At 49.6% G+C, this 26,221-nt stretch overlaps 1 protein-coding gene across 2 annotated transcripts in view; it reads right to left on the bottom strand.

Moving 5' to 3' along the window:
• Positions 1–26,221, bottom strand: part of VSTM4 (V-set and transmembrane domain containing 4) — a 117,370-nt gene that overhangs the window by 71,566 nt on the left and 19,583 nt on the right. For both annotated transcript variants that reach the window (XM_045569050.1, XM_045569051.1), the window contains exons 3-4: positions 18,329–18,397; positions 10,186–10,293 (exon numbers count right to left, since the gene is read on the bottom strand). In XM_045569050.1, coding sequence (XP_045425006.1) covers positions 10,186–10,293; positions 18,329–18,397 — 177 coding nt within the window. The remainder of the gene's footprint in view (positions 1–10,185; positions 10,294–18,328; positions 18,398–26,221) is intronic.

The raw sequence follows: 26,221 nt of genomic DNA, 5'->3' as shown, positions 1-26,221 counted from the left end.
ACTGACCCCAGCTGAGAGCAGAAGACGAGCTGCACACGGAGCCCAGCCCAAGTTCTGACATGTGGGGTTGTGGGCAAATAAAATGGTTTTCTTAAGCTATTGTATTTGGGGTGATCTGTCATGCAGGTAACCAGTGCAGGTTCTACAGAGCAGTATGAGAGAACCTCAGCTTCAGAGGGTGCTGTATCGGTTTACCTGTCCAACCCCCTATTAATACCTACGCTCTTTCTGCATTCCATTACTGAGCACCTACTATGTGCTAGGTAATTTATAGATGCAACAATAACAACCAGAGTTAGTATTTATTGAACATTTCTTGTGCTCCTGGCCCTATTCTAAGTTTATTAGATGGATCAGTGGCCTTCAGTCTAGGGTTTGCACAGTCCCTGGGTACACTCTGGAAGAACAGTTTTAAGGGAATCAATTTCTAGATATTTGTCATCCACAGTATTCTTCCCCAAGAAATCGTTGCTTTGGAATGTTTCTGTTGCCTGGCTATATTCCTTCCCCTACCCCTTTTTACCACCACCCTTTTCTATTCATAAAGTCAAAGCATACCCCATAGGCATCCTCACTTACCCTCTGTTGACCTGTCCTGGAGGGAAATGTCAGTGGGCATCAAACAAGAAATGATGTAAAATACTGATATCTGTGTCAAAAAAGCAAATGACTGATAACTGAGCAACTAAACCTTCCACAACAGGGGAAGTTGCCAACATTTTGCTTTCAACAGTGATTGAACAATGACCTAATCCAGCTGTCAGATGGTAGAATATTAAGAATCATTTTTGATGACAGATCATTATGTGGCCTTTGACATACAGCTTAGAAGCAGTTTAAAGTACTAGGTGGTATAAGACAATTTCATCCATTCATGCCTCTTTGTATTTTCAATGAGGGATTTCAGAGCTAATATCCTTAACAAAATAGGAATAGAGTTGGTAATGAATCCTACTCCTAAGCAAATTCATACAAGGATATGTGATGCAAAAATGAAAATTCATTTCAATAAAAATGCATTTCCAACAAAATTTTACTTATTATTTATCTAAATTTATGACATATTTATGTCATTTTGGTTAATTTTATACTAATTTTCCAAAGCTTTCTAATTGTGCAATATTGATAATTCAGTCTAAAAAATATTTTAATACTTAGAGACCTACAGAATAAGGAAATGAAAAAATTGTTAATGTAAATTTGTACACGCATACTATCTTACAGGTAAGTATAACAGTGATCAGTACAGAACTTTCAAAACAAAGGATGTATTAAAGTAGGACAAGATTTTGTGGGGAAGTGAGTTGAAGATAGAAGTTCAAGGAGAAAAAGAAACAATTTAAAATTTCTAACAGCTAAAGTCTGGGGGGTCTTTCTTTTCTCAAGAAGTCTTTAAATAAACAGAGACAGTCATTAAATTCAAGACATTTAGATACATAAGAGAGATGGACATAACCATTTCATTTTTAAGATGTCAATATTTGTAATGCTCTGGAAATTACAACCTTTGTAACAATTTACATTTTTTATGAAAAAGTTTAGGTGTTAAAAAAATGATTAGTGGTGCATAGTTTTTGAAATTATTTTAGCAGGTATGCAAGCAAATATGTTTGAAGCCCACAACTTTGTACTCTAATTTAATCTTCATAATAACCTAGTCATTACTCCCATTTTACAGGGGAGGATGCTGAGGCACAGAGATTAACAAACCTGCCTGAGGTCACACAGCTGGTGTGGGGCTGAATTATGTCCCCTCCAAAATTCATATGTTGAAAGCCTAACACCCGGTACTTCAAAATGTGACTACATTTGGAGACAGGGTCTTTAAAGAGGTAATAAGGTTAAAATGAGGCCACTAGGGTGGGCCCCAATCCAACATGACTGGTGTCCTTAGAGGAAGAGGACATTAGGACACAGACACACACAGAGGGAAGACCACAGGAGGACACAGGGAGAAGACGGCCACCTACAAAGCCTCAGGAGAGACCAACCCATCTGGCACCTGGATCTCTGACTTCCAGCCTCCAGAACTGCGAGAAAATAGGCTCCTGTTGTTAAAGCCACCCAGTCTGTGGCACTTTGCTATGGCAGCCCTGCGAGCTAGCACACGTGGGAAGCCACAAAGGGGGGCAGTCTGGCCAGAGCCCTCTGTGACCACGTCATCCCGCAGTATCTGCAGGGGGTTCGCTCCAGCACCCCGAACCACAAAGGATACCAAAAACTGGAGATGTTCAAGTCCCTTACATAAAACCGTGTAGTATTTGCACACAACCTACACACATCCTCCTGTATACTTTAGCACATTGACCGTCATGTGAGTTGTATTTAACTCAGGCTAGTTTTTGTTGTTGTTGTTGTTTATTTATTTCAGGATATTATGGGAGCACAAACATTTTGGTTACATGTTATGACTTTGCCACACCCAAACCATGATTTGAGGCATGGCTTTTCCCCCTATAACACTCACCGCATCCATTAGTTGTGAGTTTACCCATCCCCAACCCCCCAACCCCTGAAGAATATTACTACCGTGTGAGCACCACAGTATTGATCAGTCAGTGCCAATTTGATGGCGAGTACACGTGGAGCCTATTCTTCTGTTCTTGTGATACCTCACTTCAGAGGATGGGCTCAAGCTCTATTCCGGAAAATGTAAGAGGTGCTGGATCACCGTTGTTTCGCATAATTGTAACTCAGGCTAGTTTTAACCCCAGGGCCTCATGAAGCAAAACCTTGCAGTTGGTTGGTGAAAATCTTACTTGTTGATATTCTTATTGTTACAATTAATATTGACAATTTAATTCTATAAACATGCATTGCATATAACTCACGTACAGAAAATGATAAAAAATAACAAATTAGAAAGGATTGTTTTGTTTTAGTAAAACACCGTGGCCCCAGGGGAAAAAGTTTTTTTCTCATGTGACAGTCAATGTGTTCATCATCTCTAGATTACTTATAATACCTAATGCAAATAAATACTATGTAAATAGTTGTTAGACTAGATTATCTCCTATTTGTATTATTTGTTATTGTTGTATTGTTATTTATTATTATTATTTTAATATTTTCCAGCTGCGGTTGGTGGAATCGCAGACGCAGAACCCGCGGGTACGGAGGACCGGCTGTGTTCCGCACCATTCTCAGAGACCCAGGGCGGCTGACGTTAGGGCTCCTACAGATGTAGAAACGGCCAGCCCACTGTGCCACAGCAGGGCGGGGCAGAGCTGGGGCTGAGACCCGAGAGAATCCCGAGTGGACCTGTGTTTCAAGAAGTCTAGCCCAGGGGCAGCAGGGTGGGCAGCCTGGGGGGCAGGAGAGCAGCTGCGGGGCTCCCGTAGGGGGCGCCAACTAAGAAGGGCCCGCCTCCCAGTGAGGCCAGCCAGTGCCAGCGTGCAGAGGACACACCCCTGCCAGCACCTGCTGACAGTCCAAGGTCTCAGCCAGGTGTGTGCAGGGCTGGCGGTCCAATTAATAAAGAGAGGCTGCCTGTAGGACCAAAAGTCACTCTGGACACCAAAGATGAGGCTTATGGGCATCCGAGAAATAGAATTCACCCACAGGCACCTTAAGTATGCAAAGCATAATCAGTGCTGGTCACATGACCGTGTTGACCTCGCTTGGCTTGGACTGCCCCAGACACGGAGACCATGAGGCAAGATTCCAGGGCCAGGAGTGCATGTGGGAGCTCGGCGGAGGAAACCCGCTGGGGATGGCGGGGACCAGGAAGAGAAGCAGCCCATGAAGGGCGAGTGACAGAGCCTGTCCCCACCGTGGGCCATGGCCTTGCACCCAGGCACGTGACCTAGAGGCTCTGGCTCCACACAAGGCATCGTCCTGCACAGAAAAAACAACTCAGGGTGCAGCTCTTTCTAAATGTGGTCTTAGGATCTTTGGAACTTTGAGGCTCTTATAAGAAAGCCTGTTTCTCTCACCTCTCCTGCTAAGAAGCAGCAGGCCCTGGGTCACTCCCTGCCACCCCCACCTTTTCTCCTCCTCCCAAGCTCGGACCACTGCTCACAACCCCCAGCACACAGTCAAACCTCCCAGATGGCATGTCCAGCCCGAAGGTTCTGTCTTCTGCATCTGACCTGTCCCCATCACCACTGCCCCCCATCCTATCCGGCCCCGTGGCAGGGTTGGGACCCCTAGGGTGTGGTCACCTTCCTCTCATCCCACCCCCTACTCCCTTGCACCCTCTTCTGACCCCCAGGCCTTGCACAGACCCTGCAACAACGGGACCTGTGGATGTTTCTGCTCTATTCACCGAGTGCTCTCCACGCTCAGCAAGGACTGTGGCAGCCCGGGCATCGCATGAGGTCATCATACTTCATGCACAGTAAGCGCCCAGGAGCATTTACAGAGTGTAGGATCACAGTGTCCTCCCCACCTCCTGCAGGCCAGCACAGGCAGGGAGCCCTGCAGCCTGGAAAAGCAGCACCTGCATTCAGGGTCCAGCCCACGCCCCGCCTGCATCTCCCCGGGGAGAGACGGGACCAGGGCTGCGCCCCTTCCTACGCACAGCCCTGTGCTCTCGCCATGCCAGGCCTAAGAGCCCAGCCGCTCCAGAACAGTCCTGCCTTGACAGCTTGGCAGGCCAGCACAGTTACAGGGAGGGACCGCTTCTCAGTCACCAGGCGGAGCTGAGAAGGAGAAGCCAGTCCTCTAACTCCTGCTCCCCGGGTGCAAAGGGCCACTTAGTGGCCCCATCTTCAGTGAAAAGCGCCAGCACGTGGCGTGGTCTGTCTGGAGACCCGCTGCCCCGTGTGGCAGTCGAGAGCCCCAGCAAGGCGTCAAGCCCTCAAAATATGTCCAGTCCCAACGGGGGCGTGCTGGAAGTGTGAGATCACGCGTGGATGACGAGGTCACACCTCAGTGGGAAAAGAGGGATGCAACCTATCTCGTCCATAAGCTTTATTTGCTGATACTTGTTTAAATGATATTTTGGATGTGGTGGGTTAAATAAAGGATATTAAAATTAATGTCACATGTTTTCCTTTACCTTTTTAACGTGACTACTAAAAAACAGGCAGATTACACCTGTGGCTCACATTGTATGTCTAGTGGGACGGCGTGAAAAGGACCTTCGCTTGCCTGAGCTGCCGGGCTGCCACGGTGACGGGGCCCAGGAAAAGTGAACCCCACACATGATGGGGGGCCCTGGAGCTGCCCCCGCCCAGGGCGGGAAAGGTCTCCACCGCCCCAAGAGTTAACCCTTGTCCCGTGTTACAGTGAGAAGATTTGGGGGCTCAGAATGTAATTTATTTGGGGTCTCAGAAGACCCGCCTTGTAAATAAGGGAGCGTGAATCTAGGCTCTAAGTCCGGTACTTTGTTTACCAGGCTACCGGGGAGGCTGGCGAGCCCCCCCAAAGGAAAGACGGGAGCCCAGCGGGCCCACGAGAGAGACAGCCGCGCATGCCGGCCCAGGCCGAGGAGCCAGAGAGAGCGCCGGGGCTGTCCAGGTGTCTCCGGCTCCGTGCGATGAGCCCTTTGTCCTCGGCTGCCCCTCGTCCACGGCCCCCCATTCTGTGCTTTGTGCTCCCTCCCCCTGAGTCCGGCTGTGAGGGGACGCAGCCCCCAGCTCCCTCTTCGTGTCCCTCGGGAGGAAAAGGCCTCAGGCCCTTTGGTTCATCCTCTCAGGGCAGCAGAGAGTGGCTCTCAGCAGGGAGGGAGGGGTGTTCAACAGGCCTCAGGGAGTCCCTTCATGGAGTGCAAACTGAACGGCGAGGAACTCACACACGTGAGTACTAAGTGGTTAGGCAACTCCTCTTCCTGCTCGGCTCCAGTGTGCCTGAGAAAACGTACTTCCAAGCGCTCAGACACAGGAGGTGGGAGGATTGTTGGGGCCACCCCGAAGCAGCAAGTCTGGACCAATTCCCAAAGAAGCAAAGGCCTTTGGAAGGCAGTGTGCTTGCGGAACCGCGAGACTAACTCTGGGCTGGGCCCTGGGCCACCAGGATTGGTGTCTTCCAGGGTGATTCAGAGCTGCAAAGGCCGTGGGATGAGGTTCTGGGCATGACCGAGAGCAGGGACGGAGATTCACGGCTCGGGAGGGGAGGTGGAAAGCATGCTTGTGCTTGGCAGGCAACATGTGGGTGCAATTAACCCCAGCTCATGTGAACGCTGAGCCCTCGGAAACAAAGCAGCGCCAGGCCTGGGGGAGGCCTGGGCAGCAGGAAGGCTGAGAATGAAGAGGGGCTGGCCTGCGGCTCCCTGGCTTGCAGAAGGGGCTGTATTTGTCTCAGGGTCCCACTGGGGCCGCATCAGGAGTGGGGCCAGCTACCCTGACTCCTCTCTCCAGACGGATGCTGCTGCGGGAGCTGGAGAGCAGCGCTGGGCTGAGCCCTCTCGCGCACACGGGTGTGAGCAGCCCATAAGCCGTGGAGCTCTGCGGCCCCCACGCCGGCAGGAGGCGCTGGCTTTCCTACACGTGGTCAGGACACAGGAGGCCCAGCAAACACTTATCTTCACAGAAAACCTAGAAATCGTCAATACAGCAAGGGTTCCTAGTAAGGCTGGGGCCCTCCTTGAAGCAAGCTCTGCTCTCGGTGTGTTTGTCTGATTATATGCATCACTAGTTCCCATCCGGGGGACACAAGTTTGTTACGGTGCAGTGCCTTGAATGCGAGAGTACGGTCTACGTGAGCTGTAAGACTGTTGCTGGGTTTCAGTGCTGTCGTTTATAAGGATCACATGGCCTGGCCCACAGATGCCTGACTGCCCCCAAGGACAGCATGACCACCTGCAGCTGACCCACAAAAGCAGCAGCCTGCGGGGATGCAGCCTGATGTGGACGGACGTGCCCTGTCCCTGCTGGCACTCTGGCACCTGCTGGAACCCGCCACTTTGGAATCACTACCCATGTCCCAACTCCCTTCCATCTCTGCAGACACAAACAGGGCATGCTCCTCGGGAACTAGCTGGTTGCCAGGGTAACAGCCCAGCACCACCATCCTTAGGCCCCTCAGTGGTCATGACTTCCTTGTCATCATCCCCCTGCCCTCAGCCTCGGCTGCCCTCACGACTTTCTTTAACCAATAGAATGTGAGAGAGTGACACTGGGCCAGCGTCCAGCCTAGGCAACATGGAGCCTGCAGCCACCAATAGGAAGAGCGGGCTACCCTGCTGGTAGGACACACAGAGAGAGAGAGATGTCACCAGCCCTGCTGTCCCATCCATCTCAGAGATGGGCAGTGCCACTCCTGGAGGTGATGGCCCATCTGTGCCAGTCAGTGCTTGTCCCTGTCCCATGCATATTGAGTCTTCCTATACATATACTCGTGCTAATTTAGCCTCTATTTCAAGTGTCATAAATAAAGGATTATTATTTTTCCCTGAAATTTACACCTATTCAAAAGAGGTATAATCCTAAAATTTGTCATACTGTTTTATAAATTACTTTCCTTTTATTTCTCCTTTAATTCTAGGGCATTAAATTAATTTGGGGGTACAGGTAGTAGTAGTGAAATCATTTCAAAATATTTGTTTTAAAAGTGGGGTGTGGGTGGGACAGAGGTCAGAAGAGCTGGCTCTAAGGCCTCGCTACACAGAGCCGGAGGGAAGTGCGGGCTGGCAGGACGCCGGGCGTGCTGGGCCAGAAGCTGCACCTGCGCAGGTTGCCGGGGGGACGGCCTGCTCCCGAAGGTTTGGCAGTGCTGCTCCCAGGCTCCGGGGCCCAGCTGAGGGGGACCCCAAGGCCATAATGCACAGCCCTCCATCCTTGGCCCCACAGGGTGGCAGGGAGGTGCCTGGCTCCTCCGCGCAGGGCAGCTCCTGCCCTGCAGGACGGCCCTGAGCCTGCCCGGGGGAGTTGCGCCAGACCACGGCCAGGCCCCAGGAGCTGCAGGTGCTGGGTGGAGCTGTTTGGGAGGAAGCTCAGCAACAACTGTCATGGAAGGATGAAGGAAAATTCCTTCAACAAGTTTGCCCCTCCACCCCCTGCCCATTGGCTGATGTTTGAGGCTTGGGAAGAAGCTGGGCTTAAACCTCGCCTCTGCCCCTGCCTGGTTTCAGGACTGTGTTGAGCTCCTCAGCTGTGTTCTCTGTGAAATGGAGCCATCCGGGCTGTCGTCCAGGAGTGCATGAGAACACGCAGGAGCCAGCACGGGGCCTGGCCTGCAGCAGGTGCTCGGAGGGAGCCCTGGACAGCTGGGGGCTTTCAGCGCCGTGCACAGACACAACAAGGCCATCTGGGCCCCCTCACTCCCCCGCGGGGACAAGGCAGCTGGCATGCCCATTCTTGTGAGGCTCTCTGTGGGGCCTCAAGGAGGACATCAGGTACTCCTGTGTGCCCCAGTCTGCCCTTCTGGGCCTTGCTTTGCTTCCCTGGCCCTGCCCAGGGCCCGGTGGGGCCTGTAGCTCAAGTCAGACTCTCTAGCACACCCCTGAGCCCAGGCAGAGGTGCTTTCAGAGCACACCCAGCTTGGAATCTGCTTATGTGGCTTCCGCACTCCACCCGTTCAGAGCAAAGCAGCTGGGAAACAAACCCATTTGCCCACCATGTGTTGAGCATCTGTCATGAGCCAGATTCCAAGGAGAATGGATCAGATGTGTGGTCCCTGCCTTGCACGCTCTTGAAAGGAGGCCCATGCCTATGCGTGTGTACAATGGGCCACGAGGGGGAAGCTTCCAGAGCTGGCTTTGCAGGACAGCACAGAGACATGCAAGGAGGCTGGCAGGAAGGGCATGGGCTCCAGAGGGAGAGACGTGGGCTGCACTGGCCCCATGGAATGGTGCCAAGTGTGCAGGAGTCCTCCGCTGCCCCTCTGTACCCCTGTCCACCCATGCCTACCCTGCTCCGGCCCCGGGAGGCTGGCCTCTGTGCCGTCGTGCTCCCCTGCCCTCTGACTTCTGGTGGGCGACCTGAGTGGGGAAGAGCGAGGCTGAGGAATGCACGATCCTGGCTCCCTCCCCACTAACTCCCCCTTCTAAGGCCCCTGCTGGCAACACCTCCCAAGGCCGCAGCTCTCGCACATTCAGGAACCTCTCCTCCCCTTGTCCCTTAAGGTCTATGCTGGAAACAGCTCCCTGTCGGTGCTCACCCCTAGATGTGTGTCCTCCCTCCCTGGTCCCTTAATCTTGCCCATACCCTGGCGAGAATCCCCTCCCTAAATGCCGCCCAGAGTCCCTGTTGGAGTGGCCCCTCAAGCCGAGATGACCACATCTAACACTTCCAAGCTCCAAGACCTGGGGCTAACAGTGATGATCATTATGTATCATTATAACCATATGTCCACATCAATACGGGACGTTTACCAGGAGCTAGAATGTCTTAAAGGTTTTGAACATGTCTCTGTTGGTAACTTAGACCTCACAGCACCCCTGAGGCTGGTGTGCCGCTGTTTCCCGTGTCTCAGGTGAGGAAGGAGAGGCAGAGAGGGGGCATATCGTCCGCAGTAAGCGAGGGGGGTGTCATGGAACCACCGTCAGTGCAATTCCAGAGCTCAGCTCTTATCCCGGTCACCAGCGGGAGTGACAGTGTCCCCGGCTGTTTTGGAGATTCTGAAGGGGGGATGCAGGGAGGGCTCTCAGAGGAGACCACCAACAAGAGGTGTGCACATGTGAAATCGAGGCTTGATGAGAGGTGGGGACTCACGAGAAGGCAAGAGCGTTCACAGGGAGGTGACTGTCACGAGAACCGCCAGCCCTGAGAAAGACGGCGTGAGGCAGGAAGGGGCTGAGGAAAGAGTCCAGGGAAACAGGGACACTGGCAAGAAAGGAGATGGAAGGGGACACTCAGCCTGGACAGGGAAAGATGGGAAGGGGCACTGTCCAAGTCCTGCCTGCCTGCCAGGTGAACACTCACGGGAACGTTCCATCTAAGGAAAGGGTGTGGATCCTGTTTCATAAATTCAGAACGGTTCAGGAACTTGTCCAAAAGCTCTTATGTGGCAGAGCCATAATTCAACCCCACGCTCATCTGACACCACAGGCTCTTTGGGGAGAATAAGAACAGGAAGGGGCCGTAGAGACCCAAGAAGGGCTTCTGTCAACAGCGGCCACGGTGTATTTGAGCAAAGGCTAAGGAAACACATCTTCCATCCCGCTGTGCTCAGCACTCACAGGTAAATAACCCCTGATTCACAATGTATTTTTCCACCAAAGTGATACTTTGCCCGGCACCTTCCGCCTGTCTGTGGTCGGGCTGTGCTCGCATCCCAGACATGACCTTATCGTTTTCTTACCTCTGGATTTCCTCTTGCTAAACACAGACTGCCAGACGATGGCCAGCAGGAAGAGCAGGATGCTGAGGATGCCGAGGCAGCACACGAGGGCGGCGTACATGTAGAGATCTGAAAGGCAAGGGCACGCGGCTCAGCCTCGCGGGCGCGGGGGGACGCGCTGGCACCAGGACAGCCAGAAACGGAAATGTGCAGTCCCGACACTATAGCAATCAGGGTGCTGTGTAGTGGTGGAGGGACAGGCACAGACCAGGGAAACAGAACAGACAGTCCAGAAATAGGCCCACACAAGTATGCTCAACTGATTTTTGACAAAAGTGCAAAAGCGACTCAGTGGTGGGAAGACAGCTTCTTGCATCGATGGTGCTGGAGCAAGTGGACTTTCACTGGCAAAAATGAAATTAAACCTCACACATTATATAATAATTCCTCAAAAGGAACCGCAAACCTAAATGTAAAATGTAAACTAAAAAACTTTTAGGAAAAACAGAAGAAAATCCTGGGGATCTGGGACGAGGCGCAGAGTTCCCAGACCTGAGCCCAGAGGCACCGTCCACGTAAGTAAAAAGAGAGAAAATTGATTTAATCAAAATTAAAAACTTTTGCTCTGTAAACCATACGAAGACGATGAAAAATCAAGCTACAGGCCAGAAGAAAATATTTGCAAACCACATATCCAACAAAGGATTAGTACCTGGAACATAAAGACTCTCAACAATCAACAGTAAAAAATAAACCAACAATCTTATTAGAAAAATGGGCAAAACATACAGACACATTTCACCAAAAAGGATATATAGGCAGTCAATAAGCACATGAGAAAATCTTTAATTTCCTTAGCCATTAGAGAAATACAAACATATCCCACATACCTTTCAGAATAGCTAAAATAAAAAATTGCGTCAATACCAAATGCTGGCAAGGATGTGGATAAACTGGGTCACTCAGACATGGCTGGGGGGAATGTGAAATGGTACAGCCACTTTGGAAAACAGTTTGGAAGTTTCTTAAAAGACAACCCTGTAACTACCATTCAACCCTGCAGTGGCACTCTGGGGCACTTGTCCCAGAGAAACGGCAGCTTAAGTTCTCACAAAAACCTGTACATGTATGTTGATAGTGAAACCACTTATATTAAAGTAATGTAGGTCCATAAGGCAAGAACTGTGGCAGAAGTCTGATTTCTACAGAAGAATAGGCATAGCTAAAAGTTAACCAGCCGCTGTTTCACCTCTTGCCTTCCTGCAATTGCTTACTGCCTAGGAGCCATGTACTCCTGACTGTCGTAAGATTTGTAATTGCTCCTATAGACAACATCACTGTTGTAAACCTAAGACCGGTCTTTGGGATATTTCCCAGACTCTCCAGGCAGGGAGCTGACTGACACCGACCACAGCAGTGGTCATGTGGGGGAACTGACTCAACAGGTCTTGCCACCCTCTACCCAAGAACTGTCTCAGTCCTGAAGACAATTTCTGCTTCCCCAACCCTGTGAGTTCATCCCCAGCCAATCAGCAGACCCAATTCCCTAACGCTTTGTCTGCCAAATTACCTTTAAAATCCCTGGCCCCAACATTCTCATGGAGATGAATTTGAAAAATTCGTCTCGTCTCCTTGCTTGGCGCCTCGCGATATTAAACTCCTTCTCTGCTGCTACCCCTGCTGTCTCAACACACTGGCTTCCTCCTGCACACTGTTGTCTGGTAGCGACAGCAGCTTTATTCACGACAGCCCGAAACGGACACAACCCGATGTCCTTGAATAGATGATCAATGAAACAAAGTGTGGTATGTCCACACTGTGGCGTACTCAGCAATTAAAAAAAAAAAAAAAAAAACTACTGTCACACACAACAGCCCCGATGACTCTCTAGAGAATTATGCTGAATGAAAAAAAGGGCTCCGCAAAGGTTGCATACTGTACGATTTCATTTATGTAACATTCTTAAAATGACAAAAGTACAGAAATAGAGAACAGATTAGTGTGGCTGCAGGGGTTCAGGAGGGGCTGGGGATGGGAGGAAAATGAGTTTGGCCAGAAGGGCCCCTTGCAGTGACAGAGATGTTCTGCCCCTGGACTTCATCAATGTCCATGTCCCCATTGCCATACTGTACTACAGTTCTGCAAAACTCTGTCACTGAGAGAAATCAGGTACGGGGATCTCTCTGTACGAGTGCTTAGAAATGGATGTTAATCTACAATAACTTCAAAACAAAAAGTTTTTTAAATCTCAATAGCTAAGCCCTGTTCATATACATACATTTCTCAAATTCAATTTTATCACCGACCTGATCGATTAATTGCCAAAACTGTGTAGAAAGTGGAAAGGGAGGCCAGAGCATGATTTCAACCTTCTAGGAAGCAAATTGCTGCAGATGTTTGAACTTAGCAAATGTATGAACTTAGCAAAAGCATTTCTCTGCAGACTTAAATTTCTTCAGTCAACAGACACTTATTATCAGCCACGTTCAGTACTCTCCTAAGTACAAGAAATAAAGACGAACATGCAAAGGTTTTCTCTTCAAGACATCAGAAGAGTACGTGGTAACTATAACGATAGAACGTGAGCCCCATCCCAGGGACACACAGATGGACGCAACCCAGTCTGGGCAGGCTACGGGGCTTCCGAGAGAATAGAGCTCTGCACTGAGCTGTATGCAAAGTAACACAAAACACAAAAATGTATAGAGGAAAAAGTCATCGATCATCCCATCGCCCTGAGGTCACTACTGTTAACATTTGGTGTGTTTAATGATTTTCATGCATGCATTTTTAAATTGAGATCAGGCAGTTACACATCTTGCTTTTTATTTATCTCATTTTCTCTAAGTTCTTTTCAGAAAATGATTCTGAATCATTTTTAAAAATATGATAAAAGTTTATCATATTAGTATGCCATCAGTGATTTAACAATCCCTTACTATTGGCCACCCAAAGTATTTCTACCTGTTCCCCATAATAAATAATTCCATCATGAGCATTCATAAACTTTAACCTTAATGCACCTCTCACGGTATGTCCTTAAGATTAAGTTCCCAGAAGTGGAACTGCTGAGTTAACAGGAATGCACCTTTGTAGAGCCCTTGGGACGTGGAGAAGCAGCTAGTTAAGTGCTCACGCTGAAAAAGCAAGCTGCTGGGTGCGCTGGCTCCCACAGCAAGCCTCGAGGAGCAGGCCGGGCTTAAGGTCAGTGAGAGAGAAGTGATAACGGGATGGAATCAGACATTGCGACTCTCCTCTCCTCAGTCCGGGCCCCAGGGAGGCTCAGTGCAGCTCCAGCCCTCCTGCGTCCAGCGTTTTCATCCAAGCTAGCTTGAGTAGGGTTCTGCTTCTGGTGACGTATGAGGCTGGGCTAAAATCAAAATAAGTAGAAAGTGCCGTAGGACAGGCTGCAGGTGATCACTTGCACTGGTATTTTAGGGAGCAGGGCAGGTGGGTGGCAGGGAGGGAGAGTCTCCTACAAAGGGATCTGGAGCTGGTCATGGAAGCAGAGAGGACTGGAGCGAGAGTTCTAGAAGCCAAGAGTAAAGCATTGCAAGAATTCCTTAGTAGCATCCACTGCAGGAAAACACCGCTCCTGGAGGGAAGCCGGTCAGTGGGCTGCCGGGGGCAGAGCTGGACAAGAGCGGTCAGGGAGCAATGGGGTGTGAGGAGCTGAGACAGAAATAGAGAAAACTCTCTCATATGTCTAAAATTAAAACTGCTTTCTCTGTAGATACTTGTGTCCCTAATGTGTGGGCTTTGTAGGTTAGCAAGGTGGAGCGCTCCACAAGGGGTCAGAGTTAGGCTAGAGGCTTGGGCCTCCATTAAAACTATGTGAAACTCAGCAATGGGACTCTGGGATTCTGGACAAGACACTTGTTGACAAACTAGGGGTCAGAGCAGAGTCCACAGACCAGGACTCAGACAGGACACTAGGATGCAGGACTGGCCAGAAAACGGCCAACACACGGCCCGCCCAGATTCATGCACTGTTGAGCAAACTACTCCAGGACAGGATCACAGAGCCCTTCCTGGCAGGAGAGGACGGTAAACAACACGGTCGTGTGGCCAGACAGATAGGACGTGGCAGACAGACAGGACAGGGGGACGCAATATCCACCTCAAAGGGTTGGCAGATGTGGGCCAAGAGACCAAAAGGCAGGACAATTTGGCTCCAGTCTCATTCTCGGAATGGAGAGGGAAACTGTCTTACAAAGGTTTCCGTGCACTGGAGCAGGGCAGCCTGATCCAGGCACGTGCCTCTTCCTCTGAACTCGTCCCCTGATTCCAGGACTGCAGGAACCCAAGAGGGACGTGGCTGCAGGAGACAACCGCACTGCGGCAGGCAACTGTCCCCGAGCGCCGGGCAGCACACGGTGGGCATCCAGGCCCCACTCTGCCCGGGCAGCAGGCAAGGGCCCTCATGGGATTCAGACGCAGCCTCCTCCACGCAGCACAAAGGCGGCTCTCCACAGGCAGCTGCGGCTCCAGATTCACAAAACATCTGGCCAGTCCGGAAGGCACAGCTACCCTGCCAAGCACACAGGCCTCCACGCTGTGGACACTCCCACCTGCGTGTGGGTCCCACACACACAGGAACAGTGATGGCCTCTCTGTTGTGTCTCTGAAGCTACAGGAACCTTAAAAAGTGTCACCTTGCAGGAGGAGAAAATCCCAGAAAGAAAATTTGAGTTTCCCTCGATGAGGCAGCAACCAGTACCCCAAAGTTCTGATATTTTTCCTTCTGTTCCAAGCATTCCTTTTGCTGCATAAGAACAACCACCCTGCTGTGTCTACTTGAAGCAACTACTCTGCCTCCCCGGTGTTCTCTGCAAACAAGGGTTAAACTCTGAGCCACCAAAGCCAGGGTCACCTTCTGCCATGTCAGCTGGTGCAAAGCCCCGCCATGCCTCAGCTGTGGGGCCTGTTTTCAGGCGGGAAGGCTGGCCTGGTGTTGCCATATCTTCCATTTCATCCTAAAACTTTTTATGTAAAAATCTCTCTAATTATACATGTTGGCTCTGAAGTTTTAAAACTGACCCCAGGCCAACCAACACTTGCCAGAAGGCTGAAGCCAAATCTTCAGGCCCAAATTTAAGAAAACATCTGCATTTAACTGAATCTGGAGTTAGCTTTTAAAATGCCATATATTCCTGCACAGCCACCATAATTGCAGAAATCGTGTTATATTCCCTGAATTCATTTGAAGTCTTTTGCCATTGGACTTCCAAAGGATGCCATGTGTGCAGTCAACTGCAAGCAACCATGCAGAAAATATCGAGGCCTCCCTGAAGCAGACGCAGAGCTGGCAGGCTGGAGTGGCGGCCCACGCGGCAGCAAAGGCAAGACAGGGGTGCACAATGTTGGTGTGCCGGCTCCCACCCTCCCAGACAACACGGCCAAGCCAGGACAGACAGCAGCTGTTGCCTGGCAACCTGGATTCCGGCAGGGGTATTCAGCGCTGCTCTGAAACAGGGTGACCCCTGCATTCCTCAGCATAATCAAGGAACCCCCCTTTCCCCCCACCACTGGAGCAAGAGAGATATTGTCAGTCCTGCACATTTCCAGGGCAAATGCAAAAGCCTAGAAGACGGCAGTTTTCTGGAGATAAAACTGCTTCCTGGTACTATTTTTTAATCCAGCCCTTAATTGCATCTTGCTTAGGCTGAAATACCTGAGCAGTAGCCCTGAGGGACTTCAACTCCCTCGGCATCTCACAAAGAGGCCTGGCCATCAATGCCTCCTTTGTGCGGTGGCTCGGTGGCTCGGGGCCAGGCGAGGGGCCCCAGGAGGATGGCTATCCGTCCCAATCCCCGCTGCACTCTCCCGGCAGGAACAAAAGGGCAAAAGGCTGGGATCATGTGCCAGGGAGTTTCAGCTATACCTCCAGCCTCGCCAAAGCTGGGTTAAAAAACAAAACACGCGGCTGTAGCTGCTGCAGCTGCCATTGCCAGAATCATAGGAAAAGACGCTTGGACACAGCTGCTCTGAGGCAAGCATTGCACATGGCGAGAAAACCAGCTTTGCTCTTTGAAGGGACGATTCCCTCCTGAGAAGACAGCACACGCTGGGCCACAGTCTTCATGTAGAGAGTTAGGTCAGGAGAAACCCTCACGTTCTACAGCTACACATGAATTATAAAATATTGTCCATTATACAGAGTGCTTCAGAGACACTGATTATGCTGCAGGCTGTGGTGGGACTAACCACCACAATCCTCCCAAATATACACAGTTTTGTTTTTTGTACCACGGTATTTTCAAAATATGATCCTCAGACCACTTGCCTAGGAATCTCCTCTGCCCCTGAGAAAGCGCGAATTCTTCGATCCCTTCTTAATGTAATAATCAGCCTCAGGAGCTGGAGCCCAGGGTCTCCCCGGGAGATTCGGATGCATCTGATGATGCATAGGGCTCTGGCTGTCACATCCCAGTGACATCCCTATCCTTAGGGAAACCCAGGTCCTCTCCATAACCCCATCCTGTCTCAGTGCAGGGACACAGGGCAGCTCCAGAGTCATGGGGTTAAAAACAATGAGGGTTGCTCAGTGTTACTAAACATCAATGAGGTCAGCCTCGCTTTTAGTGCTGCTTCACTCCATGAGGAGTAAAGTCACTTTCATCTCTTTGCCAACAGGTGGCATTTAAGGGAACTGGGGATTATTTGCTAGAAGATCATTTAACAAAGAAAAAAGCAGCTACGAAAGGTACAGAAGTAAAGTCAGGGAATACAAAGAATCATTGCCGGCATAAAGTGCAATCTGAGGAAAGAAATATATGACTATAAAACTAAACAATCCTAGTGGCCTACGTGGGTGACACCTTATGGTTTGCAAATGATGGTCACAATTAAAAATTACATTTTTCTAATAAGAAAGAAAGTGCTTCAGCCCACTGCTTTATAACCAGTTACTGGAGGAGGTGGGCTTGAATGCGAGTGCTGTCCCTCTAAGGCCGGCCCTGCTTCTGCCAGACTGCCCTCTGGGTTAACAAAGGGTGATGGTCACGCCCCAGGGCACGCGCATCTCCTGAGACGCTTTTGGCTAGATCATTCTTCATTAATAAATACCACGCCTTCGCAAGACATAATCCTTCCAAAGTTGCTGAGCACCTCTTAACAATAACCGGTCTCTCACTGATCAAAGGCTCTGCCTGAGAACTCACAGAGTACATTCTTTCATTGCTTATGGTTCATAATCCTCACTCATTTTACGGTAATAATTTCTCTGACCTTTGCTTACTCCAAGGCAGGGTTTTTTGACCTCGGCACTCTTGATATCTACAGCCGAAATTCCTCACTGTGGGGACTACCCTGTACATTGTGGGATGTTTAGCATCATACCTGCACCCTAGCAACTAGATGCTGGGAACATCCCCCCACAGTTGTGGCAACAAAAATATATCCAGACAGTGACTAATGTCCCCTGGAGGGGCAAAATCACCCCCTGTTGAGAACCCCTGCTCTAGGGCCCAAACCTGAGTGTGCGTCAGAATCACCTGGAGGTCTTATTAAAACCCAGATTGTTGAACATCACCCCCAGCATTTCTGATCCTGCCAGCCGGGGTGGGGCCCCGCTGCGTGCGCCTGTAACAAGGTTGCAGGTAATGCTGACGACGCTGGCCTGGGACCACACTTTGGGAGCCACTGTTCTAAGGCTGTGGTCTTCAGCCAGGCTGTGTGCTGGACTCAGCTGAGGAGCTTCTAACAAGTTCCCACTGAATCAGGAGTTTCCTGTCTCTAGAGAAACGAAAAGGCATCAGTGTCAAAGATCCCCAGCTGATTCTAACATGGGTTGAAAATTACTTGCTTAAGGTTTTCAAACTGTTTCTCGAACCCCAAACTCCTTAAGACACTTGAAATAAAATGTAGTCACAATAGATGTACTTATCATTGTTATGTCACTTCAAGATTCAGGAATTATGAACACAAACAAAACAAACAAACAAAAATTATGCAGATTGGTGCTTCGATTTCTGCTCTTTGAAAACACATGGGCTGACACCATCAGTGATTCCCATCTTACTCTTGAGTAGGTTTAGGCCAAGAAAACAACTTGATATTACAGCAAAACTTAGAAGTTAGGACCCTTTCTTCCCATTCTCTTCCCTTCCTACTGTCTAAAAGTGAGGCTGCATCTTATAATAAGGAAATATGCCAGCTTTACCTTCAAAAACTGCCCAAGTCTTCTTCTTTTTCTCAAAAGATGAATCTTCAGAAGCTTTGAGAGCAATCACTGTAAGACAAAAAGAAACAGCACAATATGAAGTAGAGTAGCTTACAGTCCTGTCCCGCATGGTAACCCAAAATAATGCCACATGCTATATATGGCACTTAAGTTCATAAAGTCATTTCCGCATTTGCAAACCCACACTTAACTGCTACAACTAACATGTTAAGGAAGGTGCAGGGGCCCACCTGCAACAGCTAGGAACTCTGGGGCACAGAAAAGCTGAAGTGTGTTGTCCATGTTTAAAAGCCAGGAAATGGCAGAGCCGGGACGCAGTTCAATAAAACCCTCACCTGCCCCATATACTAGTAAAATAAAGAATTCTCCAATGGGAAGTTCAATAACCAAAACAACGTCTATTTTACCATTTTGGTGCCTGAGTGTTCCTAGATAGAGGGGCTGCGGTCATCTGATGACTCAGCATCAGGCTCTGAGCACCATTCTCCGCACAAGACAGTCCCACAGAGCCACAGGCATCTGATTTTTGAGATTATTCTGTCTTCTTCCTGCTAATGGTTCATCACTGAATTTACTTCGCCTGCTTTCAATAGGCAGGGAAACAGAATTGAGTCAGCCTGTGTAAAATCTTAAACATCACACTGAAGAGTTTGGAACCACGAAAATGTTCTATGCATAGGGGTAACATCATCATAAGTAAAAATCTAAAAATTAAACTGACAAAAATGTAAAATATCAGGGAATGAGATTATTGTCCAACAAACTTTCTGAGATGAGGGAAATGTTCTGTATCTTCACTGTCCAATACAGCAGCCACTGGCCACATGTGGCTATTGAGCACTTGAAATGTGGCCAGTGTGACTGAGGAACTGAATTTGTCATTCGATTTTAAGTAATTTAAATTTAAATAGCCACATACGGTCAGTGGCTACCACACTGAAGAGCTCTAGAGTAGAGAATTCAGGACCCAAATAAAAAAACCAAGGTAGTTGGAATGGAGATTGAATCAATACGAGAGGAAAGGAATTTGGCAAAGGCAGCCTAGAACTTTAATTCTCTTTACTGCCCCTCCCACAAACTTTTGTATCATTTTCATAATTTCAATACTTAATTTTCCATCCTTTTTCTCTCTAGACCTTGCATTGGATGCTTCCTATTGACCTGTCTTCCAAGTCACTAATTTTCTTTTCATCTGTGTCTAACCTCCTGTACAACCCATTAAGTTCTTAATTTCATTCGTTGTATTTTTTAGTTTTAGATTATTTGTTTGAATTTTTATATGTATCTCAGTTCTCTAGTGACTTTCTCTAGCTTGTCATTGATTTCTTAACCATATTAATCATACTGTTTTAATATCCATGTCTGATAACTTTCATATCCTCACCTATAAACACATTTCTATCATCTGTTTTTGCTTTGGATCTTATCCGCTGGTATGCCTGATTTTTTTTTCTAATTATCTGTGGAAAATCATGGAAGGTCTAGATAAAATTTTAATTTTCTGATAGGAAGTTAGAGTAGGGGGATAATCACCTTAGTCCAATCAGGGTTTGAACTATTTAGTGGCTTGATTTTAATTTTTATAGAGTCCAGTCTATTTCTGATTTGCCCTTACTCTTAAGGTTCACTCAACCCTTCAGGGTTCCTCAGTGGAAATCCTGGGGTATTTACGGCAGCCCTTCTAATTTTCATCTCACTGTTAGGATTGCCAAAAACTCACTTGCCTCCTAAACATCTGGTTGTCACTTTCTGCATAGCTTCTCCCAACTAGCACTGCTTAAGTATGGTTGAATTTCTTGGAAAAGTGTCTCCAACAATAGAGCTCACTTTGCTCATTTTGCTTTCTCTGTGATCTATTTACCTATCTAGTCCTTCCGAGAACAACTGGGAGAGCTGAAATATAATTGCACATACATAATTATGTAATACAAATGTATTTATGAAATATAGATATGTAATTCAGAAAGTAGAAATGCTGATAGATGTTTTCAGTTTTCCTAATTGTTCCCAGAAGGAGGTGTTTGGTCTGCTATAAGCGAGTTTGCCTTTACCATAGAATTCTTCTCCCATTAGAATCTAAATTCTTTAAAGCCAGTGGCTATATCTTCTACCTTTGTATCCTCATCATTTAGCACATTGCCTGGCAGCTGATAGGCACTTGGTATGTAAATGAATGATCCATTTCTTTCTGCTTGTAAAGCAATGATTCATTGCTTCACAAAATAAGCAAGCTGGACCTCCAGGAAGGAATTCTTAGTGGATATTTGGTCTTGCATGTCACATAAGATATGTCAGACAATTAGTCCATCATGCCCGACTTCCCCTGCCTGCCTATTTTGCCCTGTAATCCATTGATTGCCAGGACAACCAATCAGATTCAAACACTTAAAATAAGAAAGAGAGTACATATGGTTGCTGTAGGCCTGGATGGGAAAGAGCTGGTGGGCTGGGGGTGGGAGCGGGTGCAGCCCTGCGGGCAAGCAGGCGGGCAGGATGGAGCAAAGATGGGAACCGCGCAAAGCAAGGGGAGGTGGAGGCTCCAGGCTTGATGGTGCTCTGGGCCCTGAGAGGCCTGTTGTTTCTTGCATTCCATGAGCTCTGCATCCTAAACTGTTCCCGCCCCTCTCCTGAATCAGCTTGGCCAGGTTTTCATGGCTTCAACTAATCCAGCCTAGACAATGACAAGAAAGTCCTGATGAAGGAAACACAGAAATGGAGAACAAACATATCTCCAAGGAGCTTAGTCTTCAGGAGGTCAAAGATGTACACCGTGGTCCAGAGGCTTACCCCACCTGGGAGCTTGTTGGAAGCGCAGAATCTCAGGTCCTACCTTGGATCTACTGAATTAGAATCTGCTTTTAACAGACCACCCAGGGGATCTGTTTCACTCACAGCCCCTGGGTAAAACATATGCACTTTAAAGCTTGGGATACATTGATGCTCACGGGGTTGAAATACTAAATTGCACTTGCTTGTTGTGTGACCTTGGATAAGTCACTTAACTTCCCTGCCCTACTTTCCTCATTTGTAAAAAAACAGATGATGAGAAGTGCCCATGTCAGGGTAGGTGTGAGGGTTAAAGCGGTTAATGTACGTAAAGTACTTAGGACAGTCTGGAGACCTAGTGAGTCATCTTTATCCACAGGACATTAGCTCCCTAAGAACAGGGATTTTTGTCTATTTTATTCACTGCTCTAATTCCGCCATCCAGAATGGTCCTTCACTGTCAGCCCTTTGCCTCAGAGTACAACTCTTCAATTGTCCTAATGGCCAGCAAGGAAGGGCTCCCTGTCCTTGTGGCTAAATCCCTACAGCTCAAATGAACCGAGGCAGGTGCTTGTGGATCGCTTTTAATTCGCCTTTCAGGGGCAGAAATTGTGAGTCCTTGATTTAATCCAATTACAGTGCAAATATTTTAAAGGGAAGCCCAGTAGCTTTGTTTGGCACAGGATGATTAGCAACACTGGTCATAATCTTATCTGTTCCTACAAGAAAGGAAAATCTTTACACGGACCCTGCCAGAGCCTCAGGAATTTTCCCAAGGTTCTGCCATAACTATCTCGTTTCAGCTGCTAATCCTGTGCTATCTCAAAGTGAATTTGATACATTGTCAAACCATGTGTCTAAGTCCACAGACTATATGGACACAGGGCTGTCAGAGATGGCCAGGCCCACAGCAAGGGCTTTGTTGTGGACAGTCAGTGGGTCTTCTGACTTTATGAAAGCACCTCCCTCCCTGGCACAGCCACGCGGCTGAATAAATTCACCTTGGCTAACCTCTAAGCACTGAGTGGAAGAGGCCCCTGCAGGGTAGACAGCTGAAGAGGATGAAATGCTTTGACAAAACATTTTGCTAGACCAGGGAATGAATGGCGAATTTTCCAACCACAGATTACTAATGTTGCTCAAAGACTTTCTGAAATAAAATGCAAATCTCCTGATCGAAGAGCATTTATAATAGTTTCCAATGAGTTTAGCTATCAGAAGGCTGTAGCCTTTTAAACAATAGTCAATAAATCTATGCACTTTCAACTGTGTTGGCCTCACCTTGTGGCCCAGCGGGATCCCCAGACGATTGAGGAGAAGGGCTCTTGCTAAGCACCTGCCCAGGGAGCTGGGAGTCCTGTCCCCCTGCCAGCTACCCCTGGCTGGAAGAGTACTCAGCTAATCCCTCAAAAGGAAAACACAGGGAGCTCGTGGGGAGCTTCTGCCCCTTCCCAGGAGGGAGCGGGATGGAGTGGCACTCCCTGACTCTCCCCACCCCTCCCCTCTCCAATCACTGTCCCCTTCTCCCTGGTGGGCCAGGAGAAGCCCCTGATCCAGGTGAGAGGAACGTGGTAAGAGCCTCTTCCAGGTGGCCTCTGTCTTGCCACGTGCTCTGAGACTGCCCCCAGCAAATAGCTGGCATGGGGAGGGGGGAGCAGGTGCCATGTGCTCCCTGGGGAAGGTCTCCTCACCCAACTGCTGGGAGTGACGCCAGCCCTGCCTCCCAGGGAGCCCCCGCTGTGGCCAGGCTCCTCCCCCATCCTTCCTAAGTCAGGGATCCCCCAGGGAGGGCGGTACAAGGACCCTGACCTCCTCCAGCCAGGGCATGCCGGCCTCTGGGGATGGGGAGAGGGGACAGAGTACGACCAATCAGAGGGGCAGAAGGAAGTCCAATCTGGCCACCTTTCTCAACACAGCTTTATCGGAAATACGTGGGTATTTCCATTCCTGTTTGACCCCCACTCCCACTTATCAATCAGTTCAGGGCTCACGGCGGGGGGAGGGGGGCAGAGGGGAGAGGAGTCAACAGCACTAAAAAGTTAAACCATCAATGGATCTATCGGCTGCTTTGTAATTTCCTGGGGACCCCGCACCCAACGGGCACAGCCCATCTGACCTTCCAGTGAGGCAGTGGCCCAGACGACAGAGCTCGGGCCACTCTGGGCCTTCCCTGGGAGCACAGAATCAGATGAAATCTGATCGGGGACAAGCTGTGAGATCCACCACGTCACTGCCCCTCTGGGAAGAAAGTGGCTGCAGGATCGAATGGCCTGGAGAGATGCAGCCCAGACGGGCTGAGACAAACCACGATCGTATCAGCCTCGTGTCTGGAGGAAGCAGGTTGGTAAGAAAGAACCTCAGTTGTGTCCCCTTTGATGGGACCTGAGGAGAAACCGTCACTCAGAGAGGTGTGGAAACTGAGAGACTTGATTCCTAACTTGGAAAGAACGCCCCGCCAACTTCCTGGGGAGGGCGTGTCTCACGGCTGCGGCTGGGAGTGGGCGCCAAGACCCTGTGACGGTGCCCAGAGGGGGCACCTTGGCTCCTCAGGGTCCCTGTTCACCGAGGATGCTGACACCAGCCACGGGGCTGACCCAGTCACCCACGGAAGAGATGGACAAAGATATCTAGAGGCTTTGGGAAGGCTCCATTTCTCCTGAAACTCTCTCCCAGCGGTTCACAGGTGCCCCAGTTCCTTTTACAAAGATCCTATGATTAACGAAGCTTAAATTGCAACTGTAGGTTACATGCAAAGCAAGTGCACATTTCTGACACAGAGAGCCTTCCGGAACGTGGGCTCTGCTGGTGAGGAGAGCAGAGAGGCCCCGGCACGCAGGGAGAAGCAAGGAGGCGACTGCAAGCAGGGGCGGGGACGCCGGGCTGGCTGGCCGCGAGGCGGGGAGGCCCTCGCCATTCTGCTCCTGCCGCCGGCCAGGCAGCCTGAAGTATTCTGTGTTCTACAGGTCTCCACCTTAGCGGGTGTCTCTTCTTTAGTGCCTCTTCTTTAGATTTTTAAAACTCTATTGTGCAGGAGAATCAGCTGGGCTCTTTATAAAATGAAGATTCCCAGGCTTGGCCCCTGAGTTTCCGGGGAGGGCTCAGGAATCTGCCCAGTCAGGGAGCTGACCTCTCAGGAAGTCCTGGGGCTGCAGGTCCCAGGACCCCACTTGGAGAAGCTCTGCCTTATGCACTCCTAGAAAAGAGGGAACCCGAGTCCAGGGACACACAGCAGGTGAGATTCGTGCCGTGAGAAACCAGACCCTGGGCCTCAATGTGCAGTCCAGGCCAGGGAAGGGTCTAGAACTCAAAACTAAGCGAATGCCTCTTCAGCTGAATCCAGGGAAAACAAGTCATAACAAAACACAAGGAGTGAGCCCATCACAAAGTGTTGTCTGCAAAGGACCCCAGAGGGCTCCTTAAAACAGCCTCTCAGTGTAGAAAACGATGTGCAGAAAGCAGCTTGCAAGAAACAGTTATTTCCAAAAGAGCAGGACATCTGTAAGGACGGGCGTGTCTCCCTGAGGGGTCGACTCCCAGCCTTGGAAACTGGAGACAATCCTGCAGTGGTCACCTAAGGGCTCGCTCCGCTCCATCCCCTGTGTGGCCTCACGGTGTGGCACTAGTGCCACAGCACGCCCCTCGCTCGTTCACCAGTTCATCATCTGCATCTGTTTCCTTCACTGTCTAGAATCCTTCTTGGGCCAAAGTTCAAGTCAAAGTTACTTTAAAAGAATGCATGAATGGAATGAGTGAGAGACTGCATAGGTAGGTCAGGGCCTCCCAAAGGGCGTCTGCCGGGACCCTGACATCGTACCCTCTGGAGGGCTGGGAGAGAGGCCAGGGGAAGGGGCCCCCGCCCTGCCCTGCACCTTCCTTCACCCGGAGCCCAGAAGCGTGGGGGAGCGCCAGCGCCCCGGGCCACCGCGCAGGTTTCTGCACAGCAGTCTGGCCGTGGAGTCACAAGCCTCCTGTCTGTTCTACCGCACGCTACGGCCTCTGAGCTTGGTTCCCTGCAGGAGGGAAGCAGGAAGTCAGAAGATGATTCTTAACCAGAAAATGATTCTTAAGTCCTCTCAGGTTGAAGGGGCAGAAGTTTAAGGCCTTGATCCGGGCATGTAGGCCTTGCTAATTTGCACCCGGGGGAGAGCAAACACCACCCTGCCTCGGTTTCCTCAGGCAGCATCTTGCTCGGGTTGATAGGAGAGAAGAAGGTAAAGGACGGTGATGTGAAGTATGTACAAGAAAAGATCCTAAATAAAATAAAGACGAGTCAACACCTTTGTTCCAAATTCCAAGTTAATACACTCAGTTCACTGTCTCTTTGTATTCAACCATGGGATGGTTCCCACGGGAAAAAAAACTTACACTATAGCTGTGTCCCCACTATTTATAACTGGATCCGCACTCCCGGGACGGCGACTGCAACCCCAGAGAGACGCAGAGACCTCTGCTCCTGCTCTCAGAAGCTGGCCTCTCGCTTCCTCCCTCGCCTGCGCTGAGACCAAGGGCAAAGGTGGTCTCTCTCCTGGCTCCTTCGCCATGTGCGGCAGTCGGACTGCTGAGGGACCCTCGGAGAGCAGCCCCTGGAAACAGTGAAGCCCAGCTTTGTCCCATTCACCCTACTCTTTCCTATTGCCCTCGTCTAAGACAAATTCCAGAAAACAAAGAAAGGAAGCAAAAGAGCAAACAAAAAACTATGCTAAATAGATCTCCCGTTATGACAAAGCAGCTGAAAAGGAGTTCAAAATCTGAGGGGGAAGGAGCTGCAGAATACTAAGGCCATCTTGATGTCCCCAAATAGTGGTCAGGAAATACCAAAACTGAGAGCTTGGTGACGGGTCCCCTCCGCACACAGCAGCTCCGGGATAGGGCTCCATATTCGCGTGTTACCACCTTCCACTGTGTTGCCATTTTAACTGGGCATTTTACCAAAGAGTTTGGATCACTCATTCACTCTTTCATCCAAAACAGTCATTCTCGAGCTCCTTCTGTGTGCACCGTGACACGTGTGAGGGAGCATTTCAGAAGAATCTGGCAGGAGATCTCTGGCCAGGTCTATCCTTCCAGCCTCCCCACCCCAGGAACCACCAACTGCAAGCAGGCAGC

Source organism: Lemur catta, chromosome 14, assembly GCF_020740605.2.
Source record: "Lemur catta isolate mLemCat1 chromosome 14, mLemCat1.pri, whole genome shotgun sequence".
Taxonomy (NCBI): Eukaryota; Metazoa; Chordata; class Mammalia; order Primates; family Lemuridae; genus Lemur; species Lemur catta.
Note: the sequence above shows the minus strand (reverse complement) of the source record. Positions and strands in the feature narration are given on the sequence as shown.